At 44.3% G+C, this 13,939-nt stretch overlaps 1 protein-coding gene across 2 annotated transcripts in view; it reads right to left on the bottom strand.

Annotated features, from left to right (window-relative positions):
* Window positions 1–13,939, bottom strand: part of DISP3 (dispatched RND transporter family member 3) — a 170,648-nt gene that overhangs the window by 52,104 nt on the left and 104,605 nt on the right. For both annotated transcript variants that reach the window (XM_056544641.1, XM_056544642.1), the window contains exons 11-12: window positions 3,004–3,126; window positions 2,268–2,404 (exon numbers count right to left, since the gene is read on the bottom strand). In XM_056544641.1, coding sequence (XP_056400616.1) covers window positions 2,268–2,404; window positions 3,004–3,126 — 260 coding nt within the window. The remainder of the gene's footprint in view (window positions 1–2,267; window positions 2,405–3,003; window positions 3,127–13,939) is intronic.

Consider the following 13,939-nt stretch of genomic DNA (forward strand, 5'->3'; position numbering starts at 1 on the left):
TGGCATGTGTCCAGGGTGTGACTTGTAGGTGACAGGGTCTCAGACTCACTTCTCGCACAGGTACCTTCTGCAGTCAGCGCCATTCCCTGTGTTTACCGCCCATAATTACAGCTTTTCATTCCTAAATCCCTGTCATTCCATAAGACCTTATGAGCCTCATTACAAAAACATCAGAGGTTTATAGGAAACCATATTCGCTGCTGAACTCAAACACCATTTCCTCTTATTACAGAAATATACAGCTGCCGTCACCTAAACACTCGCTGCCTCCGAGCTCCATCAAGGTTAATATCCAATTCAGACGATAAGAAAGTGATTTACAAATTGCTGCTATTAATCTATTTGCCTCAGGGAGGAAACAAAACAAAAACCTTCATTCTTTGCTACATTGTATCAAGGGAATTAGTAAGTATGGTGACAAACACAGAGATACTGAAGGACGCTCTGAAAATGGCCCCAGTTACCCATAAAGACACCAAACTGTGGACATTCAGATGTTGCAAAACTACAACCCTTAGCGTGCCCGGAAATCCGTAGGCATGCTGGGAGTTGTAGTTTTGCAACACCTGCAGGTCCACAGTTTGGAGACCACTGACATAAGCAGTTCTTTCATGATGCGGAAGTAATTTTAATGTGTAACCACATGTCACCTGTGGAGGCACTGCCGAGATTTTGAGATACTGAATTTATACTAATATTAATGTCCCCAATTAACAGGTTTTCTGCAAATTTGACACATGGAGTGAATTAGTCTTCCCCTTATTCTCTCTTAACAGCTTTTCTCCACACACCTGTCTCCATTCCAAAAAAACTGTGGTCTCCAAACTGTGGAAATCCAGATGTTGTAAAACTACAACTCCCAGCATGCCAGAACAGCCATTGGCCATTGGCGGTCTGGGAATGCTGGGAGATGTAGTTTTGCAACGCCTGTAGGTCTACAGTTTGGAGACAACTGACAAACAGTTCTTTAAAGGGGTACTCCGCTGGAAAACATTTTTCACTGGGGGTCTCAACATCTAGTTATCACATAGTGAGTTTCTTTTAGAGGGACTCTGCACACATCTCAGCAGTGCCTCCACAAGTGACATGAAGTTACTCACTGGAATGAATTACACATTAAAGGGTTACTTCACTGGAAAACATTTTTTTAAATCAACTGGTGCCTGAAAGTTAAACAAATTTGTAAATTACTTCTATTTAAACCTCTTAATCCTTCCAGTACTTATCAGCTGATATATGCTCCACAGGATAGTTCTTTTCTTTTTTAATTTCCTTTCTGTCTGACCACAGTGCTCTGTCCATGTCAGGAACTGTCCAGAGCAGGAGAGGTTTGCTGTGGGGATTTGCTCCTGCTCTGGACAGTTCCTAAATTGGACAGAGGTGTCAGCAGAGAGCACTGTGGTCAGAGAGAAAGGAAATTCAAAAAGAAAAGACCTTCCTGTGGAGCATATAGCCACTGATAAGTACTGGAAGGATTACGATTTTTAAATAGAAGTAATTTACAAATCTGCTAAACTTTCTGGCACCAGCTGATTAAAAAAATGTTTTTCAGTGGAGTACCCCTTTAAGTGTTATATCTTCCAATGAGTAACTTCATGTCACCTGTGGAGGCACTGCTGAGATGTGAGTTAACTGTGCAAAGAGTCCCCCCCCCCCCCCCCCCTAAAATAAACTCACTATGTGGTAACTAGATGTTGAGACCCACAGTGACCACTTATGATCAGCTAAGGATTTAGCAGTAAGTGCTTATATTCTCATCATCGCCTCACACTGGTGAAATTAAGTATTACACATAAATGAACTATTTATATAATGCCTGGTTATATAATCCTCCAACCAAGGTCTCTCCAACTGATGCAAAACTACAACTCCCATCATGCCTTGACAGCCTTCGGCAAATCAACTCCTTACAGAACTATCTGATGGGCATTGTAGTTTTGCAACAGCTTAAAAGCCACACCAGTTATGTTACACTACATTACATGATAGTCCATTTATGTGTTATATTCATGCTGAGAGTTGTAATTTTGCAACATCTGGAGGTCCGCAGTTTGGAGACCATTGCAATAGAGTGAAGCGGGTTGAGCTGTAGTTCCATAGCCTACCTGTGAAAAGGTGTGGTGCTGTTTTATCCCCAAATCTGCACCATTTCCATTGATCAATGGAGGGTTTTCATACCCATTAGTATGATACATTCTATGAGTCTATGGTGATTCTCTCTCTTAAATAAAAGGACTATGATAAGGATTGGGCATTTGCTTTCTTACCTGAAATGAGGTGACTTCCTCATCCCCGGGTAGGGTAGATTGCCAGGGTGGTGTAGCTGAGGCATTAAATGACAGTCGGTAAATGGTAGCCCTTCCTTCCCATTTACATCTGGTGACATACACTGTTCTCTTCAACTCTAAGTGTATAAAATGATCCAGTCAGGTGAGAGAAAACAAATAATATAACTATAAAAGAAATAAAAGAAGATTGAAAAAAAATCCATAAAGTTTAACCTATTATCTCACAGTGTTAATCCAGAAGATTCACCAAAAACACATAAAAGAATAAAAATTCCTAAAAATTCCGAACTAATAAAAGTCTATAGGGATAATATGTATAAACTGGGTGTATAGTGACCCCAAACATGATCTGAAAATTGCCATAGAGTACTTGCTTGATGGAAACAATCACACATTATAGTAATTTTGTGAATATGCAAACATTTATGATGCTTGATCTTCCCCATGGTTAAAAATAAACCATCAAATGAGACATAACTTGGAGCAATTAGGCCCTAAAGTAAGATCTGTATCATGGCCTCCCCACCTACCATAGGTCATTTACAATACTGGTGTCTTCTTGGATAACATACTGGATTTTAGGCACCCTTGCCCACCAGGGCTCACGTGTGACTAATGCACCCCCCCCCCATAGCAAGGCCCATGTATTGACTATCAAATACACAGAGAAGACAACAGATAAAGCAGCAATACACAATGTCATGACCCAACTCACCCTCATGTCCAGGGTCACCAGAGGTCACCTTGCTGTTCCATGTAGACAGCGAGCCCCTCTTCTTCTTGTCTGATGAGGTCCGAATGTTGTTTTGAAGGCTCCGGGGCTTTTCTTGGAACAAACCTACAATGCAAACAGTAAAAATGGTCTACAGGACACTGACTCAACTCTCAATCATAGCACCCTGACCTTCATCTAGACTTTGGGAGATCACCTCTCATACACCAACCCAACTCTCCATCATAGGACCCTGACCTTCATCTAGACTTTGGGAGATCACCTCTCATACACCAACTCAACTCTCCATCATAGCACCCTGACCTTCATCTACACATCAGGAGATCACCTCTCATACACCAACTCAACTCTCCATCATAGGACCCTGACCTTCATCTAGACTTTGGGAGATCACCTCTCATACACCAACTCAACTCTCCATCATAGCACCCTGACCTTCATCTACACATCAGGAGATCACCTCTCATACACCAACCCAACTCTCCATCATAGCACCAACTCAACTCTCCATCATAGCACCCTAACCTTCATCTAGACTTCAGGAGATCACCTCTTATACACCAACCCAACTCTCCATCATAGCACCCTAACCTTCATCTAGACTTCAGGAGATCACCTCTCATACACCAACCCAACTCTCCATCATAGGACCCTGACCTTCATCTAGACTTCAGGAGATCACCTCTCATACACCAACTCAATTCTCCATCATAGGACCCTGACTTTCATCTAGACTTCAGGAGATCACCTCTTATACACCATAGCGATGAGTGGCAGGGGCCAAATTCGAATCTGCAATATTTTGCTAATATATGGATGAATATTGATCCTATTTTTGTGAAATTTGCATTTTCGCTATGTTCGTTAACTTTTTTTCCATGCGAAAATCGTAGTGAAATTCGTATAATGCGCATGCGCGATTATATCTTTCAACTAACTAACACTATACCCTACACTAAAAACTATCTGCTAAACTAACCTACCCTATCTAAAGCTAAAAGAAGGGAGGAATCAGTGTCCTCTGGAAGTGCCGATATTTGCGAATATTTGCATACACAAAACAGTCGCGCTCCACACCGACTCCCACAGAAAATAATATTGGAGCCTTCTTTGGACCACAAGCTGGAAGCAGGGAAGGATGATCCTTTTTTTTTTTTTTTTTTTACACAGTACACATCATTGTTGTGATGTGTACTGTAAAAAAAAGAATATTTGTCATTATGGATACATAGTGCTATATTCAAAATATTTGCGAAATCGCGAAGTGCCGATATTCGCAATAAAAATTTGCATTTCAAATATTCGCGCTCAACACTAATACATCAACCCAGCTCTCCATCATAGGACCCTGACCTTCATCTAGACTTCAGGAGATCACCTCTCATACACCAACCCAACTCTCCATCATAGGTCCCTGACCTTTATCTAGTCTTTGGGAGATGACCTCTCATACACCAACTCAACTCTATATCATAGGACCCTGACCTTTATCTAGACTTTGGGAGATGACCTCTCATTCATCAACTCAACTCTATATCATAGGACCCTGACCTTTATCTAGACTTTGGGAGATGACCTCTCATTCATCAACTCAACTCTCCATCATAGGACTCTGACCTTCATCTAGACTTCAGGAGATTACCTCTCATACACCAACCCAACTCTCCATCATAGGACCCTGACCTTCATCTAGACTTTAGGAGATCAACTCTCATACACCAACCCAACTCTCCATCATAGGTCCCTGACCTTTATCTAGACTTTGGGAGATGACCTCTCATTCATCAACTCAACTCTCCATCATGGGACTCTGACCTTCATCTGGACTTCAGGAGATCACCTCTCATACACCAACTCAACTCTCCATCATAAGACCCTGACCTTCAAATAGACTTTGGGAGATCAACTCTCTTGTTCAGCCAAAGATATGACATAAAGCTTTAGATTTTAATCACAGCCCATGCCAGAAGCATCTTTAAGAAGGTGCTGTATTTGCTAGGTTTATCTCTGAGGGGATAATCTGCCTTCTTGGGAAAACTGCCAAGTTGCCATAGGGAGTTCTAGGCCAAGAAATGCTCCCCAAGAAAAAAATACGCAAAGTAGCTGGCTCTCTAGTGCCACCTATAGGAGCATTAATTTACAGTGAAGCTTCCTCCAATAGGTGGCATTAGAGATCTGGATCTTTTGCATACTTTCTTCATAGGTCGTCACATTGCTAGAAGGCCACTTCCAAAGTGGCAACCCAAGATGTCACATTATTTAGGCACAAAGATTAAATTATAGTTTTCTGGTGGCAAATTTATATATCTGTCATGGTTGCCGTGGTACGTTCCACAGTGACAGAACAATGTCTTCAAGGGAAATACTATGTAAAGGATCAGTGGATCCTTTACATAGTATTTCCCTTGAAGACATTGTTCTGTCACTGTGGAACGTACCACGGCGATATACTTGTACTCACACACTGACAAAGCTGAAGGCTCGAGAGCTCCGATGCACAAGCTCAGTTTGCCATTCAGTCTACCATATATTTAATTTATGCAAAAAAAAAGAAACCCCACAAAAAAAATCAATATATTCTATAAAAATATTATTATAATGAAGCTGAAGCCCACTGTCAATTTCTTGTTTTTGCGAATAAATGAACAGCACTGTAAATTCACAAAGATTTGGAAGAAATCCCTGCACAGCTTATGCCGGGTAACTCTAGTATGGTAGACTATGGGCGGTGGGGGGAGACTTCCCGTCCCTGGCGCCTGTCAGCCCTCATCTGCTTCAGCTTGTCTCCCTTAGGCTTGCGGTTGCCTTCATTACGCTTCTCTTATTTCTACTTTCAGGAAGAGGATAGAGAGTAGAAATTAAGTCTTCTGCCAGGAAAGGTTTTAATAAATGATGCTTCATAGTCAAAACATATGCAGCTGGTCACTGGGCACGAGTTCAGGTAGACTATTCTGCTGCCTACAGACAGCCTGTCACAACAACGATGGAAGGGGCAAGGGTCTCCCCAATGGACCCGATTTAGGATGAGTATGTGGTTCATGAGGTCCGAGCCAGCCCCTGCCCATACAATTTGGCTTTTTGGTTTTCATAATATGGTTATTCGGATTAATAGCTAGGCTTTCTTCTACCATATGAAACAATTCATCTAAGTTGCCTTGCTAGGGAACCCCTCATAATCCGGCATTACCGGCATTATCCAGACCCCCCTACTAGCTACACCCCTACAGTCTTGTTAGTTTACCCTTCACTTTCACTTTGGCACAGTCATAAATGAGATCCATGAGATTCCCCATGTTCCCAGACCAACCACAATGACTCAGGAGTCAAAAAGCAGAGGAATTCCGGCAATGTGTGATCAGACCTAATTCACACTGGGTCCGGTGGTGAAACCAGCACTTGACTACCCCCGATATGCCAAATAAGGTGGTGCTCAACTTGCAATAGGGACAAGGCATGTAGGAGCAAACAGAATGAAAGTGGTACTCACCATGAGATGTCAAAGTTCTTATTTATTCTTCATAAGGAGCCAAACGACAAGACAAAACAGGGGATGGCACAGATGGAAGGGGCATTCTGAACACCCCTGCCATCTGTACCATCCCCTGCTTTGTCTTGTCGTTTTGAACCTTATAGTAAGAATAAAAATGAACGTTGCCATCTCATGGTGAGTGCCACTTTCATTTTGTTTGCTGTTGCAATGACTCAAGACTAAGGACCATTCTCTTTTCTTTGGGAAGTTGTCTTTTGGGTTGGTGTATCCTTTCACAGAGTCAAATTTACCACTGGATGCATCCTATGGTGATTTATCTATACTGGCTTAGTAAACATTCCTCATGGAGGTGACTGTATAAACCTGATGTCAACTGGTAAGAGAACCACATGCCAATTCTTCATTCTATTGGTACAGAGGCATGTAGTTGGACTTCTATACCAAAAATAAGTCTGGAAAAGGTGGTCCTGGGAATTATTGTATTCAAAAACTTTTTAGACGTTGTACATCTTGTCAAAACATTAACCTTTCTAATGTTCTTTCTAAAAATGTTATCTGCTTTTTATAGAAATCATGGCATATAAAAAAAAAGACCACTAAGGGTCCTCATACCATCCAGAACATAGTCTTGGTTGGCTACAGCATCATCCTTGTCCCAGCTGAAGCACAGGCTAGGACAAAGTCCAGTAAGTGAGGGTGGGACTAGCACTCCTCTGTCCTCCCTCCTGTCCTATCATACTGCAGCATGAAAACCCAGAGGAAGGGGTTACAGCCTGCAGTGATTGGATAAAGCACAGCAGACTCCAGGAGGAAGTGAATGCATGGTGAGTGAGGGCGGGCTGAATGCTTGCCTCAGATACACTCCTTCCTGAGCAGTGGATGGCAGATTGAGTGAGCAGCGGAACAGAGGGATTTGTGAGCCAAATACAGAAGCTGACACATAAAGACATGTAAAGCATCTGCATGACCTAGTGAGTAACATATAGACGTATTATTATTTTTCTGTCATATGACAGGCACACTTTAACTGTTACAGACATATGATCATTTGTTTTGAAGACCCGAGGAACGTGCTCTCGAATCACCCAAAGTACAGGAAAAAGTACAAAAGTGTTACACTAAAAAAAGTGCACAAAGGATGCGGTCTATCGCAAGCCCTTCTCCGACAGGAGAGAGGCCCCCCAACAAACCTTGCCCTTCACCTCCGGACCAAAAGGTACCTGCAAGATTCCAGGTTCGATGTCCCTTTTCGCCGAAGCTACTAATTGACCACAAATGCTCCCGGCATCCCCCTTGGCGTTAGCCAAGGTATCTGCCTGAAGAGCCGTAAGCGGTCGGTACCCTGCCCATGCAGGAGTACCCGGGGTGTTTGCAGGGAGGTGTGGAACCTGATGGCCACACACACCTCCCCTAGACCGCCAGGAGAGACACCCAGAAGGGCTACCGCATCCTGACAATCCTGTGGACACACAACAAGCGAAAAGTGACACAGTGACAAAAAGAAAGAAATAAGTGAATGTGCGCAGATATACTGCCCGGACATCCGGCCGGATCTATAAAAATTTCTCTGATCATAGCCAGAAAGCCGGGAATCAAGAGGTGAGTGCCACAAGGTGAAGAGATCATGGTGCACGTGCTTCCACTCAGTGAGCCAGTACTCCCAGTGAGTTTCGGCATGTCGGGGTCACCACTCCCCGAGGCACTAAAGTACCTCGGCTCTAGACCCTCTCAGCCTCATGGTGAGACCCGGAGGGAAACTGGTCACATCGGGGCAGCCATCGAGCTGATTCCTCAACTAGCCCCGTAACGCCCCGGTACACCAGCCTCCCTACCATGCAGCCCCATCCCCACCAGCTCCACACTGGCGTCACCTGCCAGCGGCATGAAACTGATAAGAACAGATATTACACTTGATCTTAGCCAAGACATATGATCATGAGAGCTGGTTGCATTCCCCAGGATAGGCCCGATTTGTGGAAATCAAATTTAGGGAACCAGGATATAAAGGCACTGCCATATCACATTATGGAGGTAACAAGGAAGTGATGTCACACATAGCTAAAGGTTGGTATGAACAGTCAGAAGCCAAGACATCATATTACTAAGCTAAACTCATAAACTAAGAAACAGGAACCAAAAGCAGTAAAGGTCAGAACAGGGAAGAACCGGAACTAACATGAATCAGGGATGAGGTCAATTTCCATGAGACATGGTGGGCTGAATTGAGAATGGTGTGTGGGATAGAGGTGCTGGAGACTCGTGCGGTAAGTTTCGACAAAACTGTATCTGTAACCTACAGAGTTGTCCTCTTCCGTCTGGGTAGACACAGCCAAAAATTATGTTCATATATAAACCTATAAGTGGTACCTAAAATAATTTCAACTCCAGTATAATTCAAAAAAATACAATCTTTATTAAACAAGTATCAAAAAAGACATAGACAGTATCCCTAACCCATAAAAAGCACCCCATGACCTTAGTATCACTAGTATCACCAGCAGGATTAGGTAAACTGACCTCTCAGTGGTATAAATATCAAACATAAAAATAATCTTATGGTAAAAGACCCATACCTGGAGCAGACATGATACCGTGTGTAATATTTTCGTCGTTTTGTAATTTGCACTACTTCGTCAAACTACGAAACGGCGTTGAGGCAGCACGGGGTCCTCATATGACACACGGTACCATGTCTGCTCCAGGTATGGGTCTTTTACCATAAGATTATTTTTATGTTTATATATATACATATATATATCTATCTATCTATCTATCTATCTATCTATCTATATATATATATATATATATATAGAGGTTCATATATATTGAATGGGTTGTGATACCTGTTGTTAGATTAGTTTCTGCGGGAGAATGTAGGTTGTTGGTTGTTGTTTGAAAAAATGATGTTCATCCATCTTATTTGCAACCAACATGGCTACAACCTTCCTTTACGCAGATCGAGCAGACCCCAAACTGAGTGACAATTTGAGGCCATTTACATTGGCGGCCATATTGGTCATTACCCTGCAATGACATGGCCTTGTGTATTGAGTATGCAACTATGCCATGAGCCGGCACCCCGATACCGGACTTCCAGACGCAACTATCTCCATTGAGCGGTGAGTGCACGTATGTGCCCTTTTGTTTATCTTTTATTGATACGTCATACATTTGTATGTGCACCCCGCAGGACATTGACATAGGTCGCCGAGGACGTAATTGCAGGTCGTGGAAGGTGAAGTTGCTTCCTGTGTGCTCTCCCCTTTCCTACTACATTTGTTGCTTGTGTATTGAGTATATTGCGTCCAATTAAAGGGGCACTCCGCTAATCAGCGTCTGGAACAAACTGTTCCGAACGCTGGAGGCGGGAGCTCGTGACGTCATAGTCCCGCCCTCTCATGTCACTATGCCCCGCCCGGAGGGGCGTGATGTCATGAGGGGGCGGAGCTATGATGTCACGAGCTCCCGGCGCTGGCTCCAGTGTTCTGAACAGTTTGTTCCAAACACTGAGCAGCGGAGTGCCCCTTTAAGACCCGGCCTAGCACTTCGCGATCCGCTTAATAAAGATCTGCCGCGTGCTGCTTAACCAACTTTTTTTGAGTTTTTTTTTAAGTGACCTCAGAAGAGAGAAATCCTCTATAGGACAAATCGGTAAACCCCCAAAGTGACCAATTATTCGGAAGAAATGAACATCAGTTTGGCCGATCAATACGCAGCTTATTGAAAGTCTCTGCGCAACAAGAGGAGACGTCAATACTGTTATAGAAGATTTTTTTTTTTTACTTCTATGCTTGGAAAGGGGGCTGAGACCTTCTTTGGCAGTGAGCTGCAGCAACTAAAGATGTCAGATGTGCGAAGAATTACCCGAGTGAGCTGATGACAGCACCATACACTGACAAATGTCATATGTACAGGGGTAGGATGCCACAAATCAAGGGCATGTCCACCCAAAACCATACTGGGAAGGTCCAACGGTGGAATCCATGAATGGGTGGATCCATAAAAATAATGTATTGTGGTGGCCCAGTACAGGAGTTGTGCCCCCGTACACTTGCTGCCCAGTCAGGCAGCCTCCTTACAGTGTCCCCTGGGCCCCCTCTACACCTGTCCCCTTATGCATATATTGTTTGCCATGTGTTATACTGTATAATGCATATAGAAAGTGTTATTACTTTAAGAGTAATAACTTGGTCCGGTGGGATAGTGGTTCCGGGCTGCTATCTTCACCGGGGAGGCCTCTTCTAAGCGCTTCGGGCCCGGCCCCAGAATAGTCACGTTGCCTTGACAACGACGCAGAGGTACGTTCATTGCCAACGTACTTCTGCGTCATTGTCAAGGCAACGCCTCTATTCTGGGCCGGAAGCGCGGAGAAGAGGCCTCCCCAGTGAAGATAGCAGCCCGGAACCACTATCCCACCGGACCACCTCCTCTCCGGACAGCCCTGCAGCACCGGACCAGCGCCGAGCGGAGGTGAGTACTGTACAGAACTAAAGGGGGGTGAGAGGGGGCTGGATGATGTCGAAGGCCGCAGTGGTCTTCAACCTGCGGACCTCCGGAGGTTTCAAAACTACAACTCCCAGCAAGCCCGGACAGCCGATGGCTGCCCGGGCTTGCTGGGAGTTGTAGTTTTGAAACCTCTGGAGGTCCGCAGGTTGAAGACCACTGAGGGCGGATGATGAGAAGAGGATGATGAAGGGGGGGGGGGGTGTGGGATGATGAAGGGGGGGTGTGGGATGATGAAGGGGGGGGTGTGGGATGATGAAGGGGTGTGTGTGGGATGATGACAAGGGGATGATGAAGGGGGGGATGATGACAAGGGGATGATGAAGGGGGGTGGGGATGATGACAAGGGGATGATGAAGGGGGGTGGGGATGATGACTAGGGGATGATGAAGGGGGGTGGGGATGATGACAAGGGGATGATGAAGGGGGGGTGGGGATGATGACAAGGGGATGATGAAGGGGGGGTGGGGATGATGACAAGGGGATGATGAAGGGGGGGTGGGGATGATGACAAGGGGATGATGAAGGGGGGGTGGGGATGATGACAAGGGGATGATGAAGGGGGGTGGGGATGATGACTAGGGGATGATGAAGGGGGGTGGGGATGATGACAAGGGGATGATGAAGGGGGGGTGGGGATGATGACAAGGGGATGATGAAGGGGGGGTGGGGATGATGACAAGGGGATGATGAAGGGGGGGTGGGGATGATGACAAGGGGATGATGAAGGGGGGGTGGGGATGATGACAAGGGGATGATGAAGGGGGGGTGGGGATGATGACAAGGGGACGATGAAGGGGGGATGTGTGGGATGATGACAAGGGGATGATGACAGGTGATGATGATGAGGGTCTGGATGATAACAGGCGGTGATGATGATGAGGATGTTAATGACGGGTCTGGATGATGACGGGGGTCTGGATGATGTATTTCCCACCCTAGGCTTATACTCGAGTCAATAACTTTTCCTGGGATTTTGGGTTGAAATTAGGGGTCTTGGCTTATACTCGGGTCGGCTTATACTCGAGTATATACGGTAAGTAATGTAATATATGAATACTGTGACTATGCTTCCCTATTCCCAGTTGAACAATCATGTTTTATTCTGGCCCGGGGATAATCTTTATGTTTGTAATAATCACATGATGTAGAGAAGACGTTGGTCTCGCTCGTTCCCTCGCACCTTAGAATTTCAGGACTAATTTAGTATTCTCCTTTGGCCTTCTTCTTCTCCATCCTTGCCGCTCTCCCGTCCTCCTGATACATCATGAATAAGAACAGGTCCTGCTGTGTTCCGAGTCTGTTGTGCCGGAACATTTGCACTCTGAGAATCCAGAAATATTACAAAACCAAAACGGCTTCAGCCGAAGAAATAACGACAGTATAATAAAGGGGGAAAAAACAGTCCGGCGAGTCTGTAAAGTGTGGGGGATGGTTCTCCTTAGATGTTCCCTAGCAGAAGATTCTGGGAAAGATGGATAACCGCCCTATGATGGCAGCCATGCCAGCTGTCACTCAGCTTTCCTAGGAGCAGATGTAACTAAATTAATTCATACAAGAAGATGACTCAAGCATTTACATGAACCAAGGTCCTTTTGGGTACATGTCCTTTAGAACAAGGGCGGCGCCGCAGCGTCTAATGAGTATTTCCAGGACTTCGCACTCTTCAATTTACCGAAATGTCAGAGCGATTCGCTCTCACCTAGAAAACACCAAAACCCGACCATTGTGACATTAAACGTAATATGGAGACATTCCGGAGATATGATGTGCGCTGCCGACCGCCAAGGAGATTTGTTTAGTTAAAGTGGAAGGTCGCCCACCATATTACTGTCAAGGATGTGACCGGCATCAGACACAATGAAATCTCTCATATCTCTCGGGGTCACTCCTAGAAGGGCTTTTCTTTAAAGGGGTTATCCAGGAAAAAACTTTTATATATCAATTGGCTCCAGAAAGTTAAACAGATTTGTAAATGACTTCTATTAAAAAATCTTAATCCTTTCAGTACTTATGAGCTGCTGAAGTTGAGTTGTTCTTTTCTGTCTAAGTGCTCTCTGATGACACCTGTCTGGGGAACTGTCCAGAGCAGAAGCAAATCCCCATAGCAAACCTCTTCTACTCTGTGCAGTTCCCGAGACAAGCAGAGATGTCAGCAGAGAGCACGGTTGCCAGACAGAAAAGAACAACTCAACTTCAGCAGCTGATAATTATTAAAAGGATTAAGATTTTTTAATAGAAGTAATTTACAAATCTGTTTAACTTTCTGGAGCCAGTTGATATATAAAAATTTTTTTTCCTGGAATACCCCTTTAATATTCAACAAATTAATAATCCCATTTTTTTTTATTTTTTATTATCCTTATTTTATATTTATTTATTTATTTTTTGATGTTGAATCTATTATGTCCTACTGAGGGGAAATACTGTAATTTTAGTCTTGACGTTTATGTCATATCCACAGGATATGCCCTAAAGGACTAATACTCTGTTTTCAAACTAGAGTGCCTCCAGCTGTTGCAAAACTACAACTCTCAGCATGCCCAGACAGCCGAAGGCTGTCCGGGCATGCTGAGAGTTGTAGTTTTGCAACAGCTGGAGGCACCGTGGTTAGGAAACACTGGTTTAATTGCAGCTGATTGGCTGCCAACTATCTGTCCCGATCCCTCATCAAATTGTATGTATGGCTTGGTCTAGTATGCATGTGTTCTAGATGATAAAAAAGGGAGAAAGCTGCTGCCAGACTTTTCCAGTGCAGATGTCATGTTGGGCAGGGAATTGTGCAGCCCACTTTCCCTGCCTACTTGCCTATGCATCCTAGACAGCAGATCCACAACTGGACAGCGGTCCCTATGATATATAAAGTGCAGGGGCCTCACAAGTCAAAATAATAAACAGACATGTATAAAGGTCAGGTATGAGAGT

Source organism: Hyla sarda, chromosome 10 (assembly GCF_029499605.1).
Source record: "Hyla sarda isolate aHylSar1 chromosome 10, aHylSar1.hap1, whole genome shotgun sequence".
Classification (NCBI taxonomy): Eukaryota; Metazoa; Chordata; class Amphibia; order Anura; family Hylidae; genus Hyla; species Hyla sarda.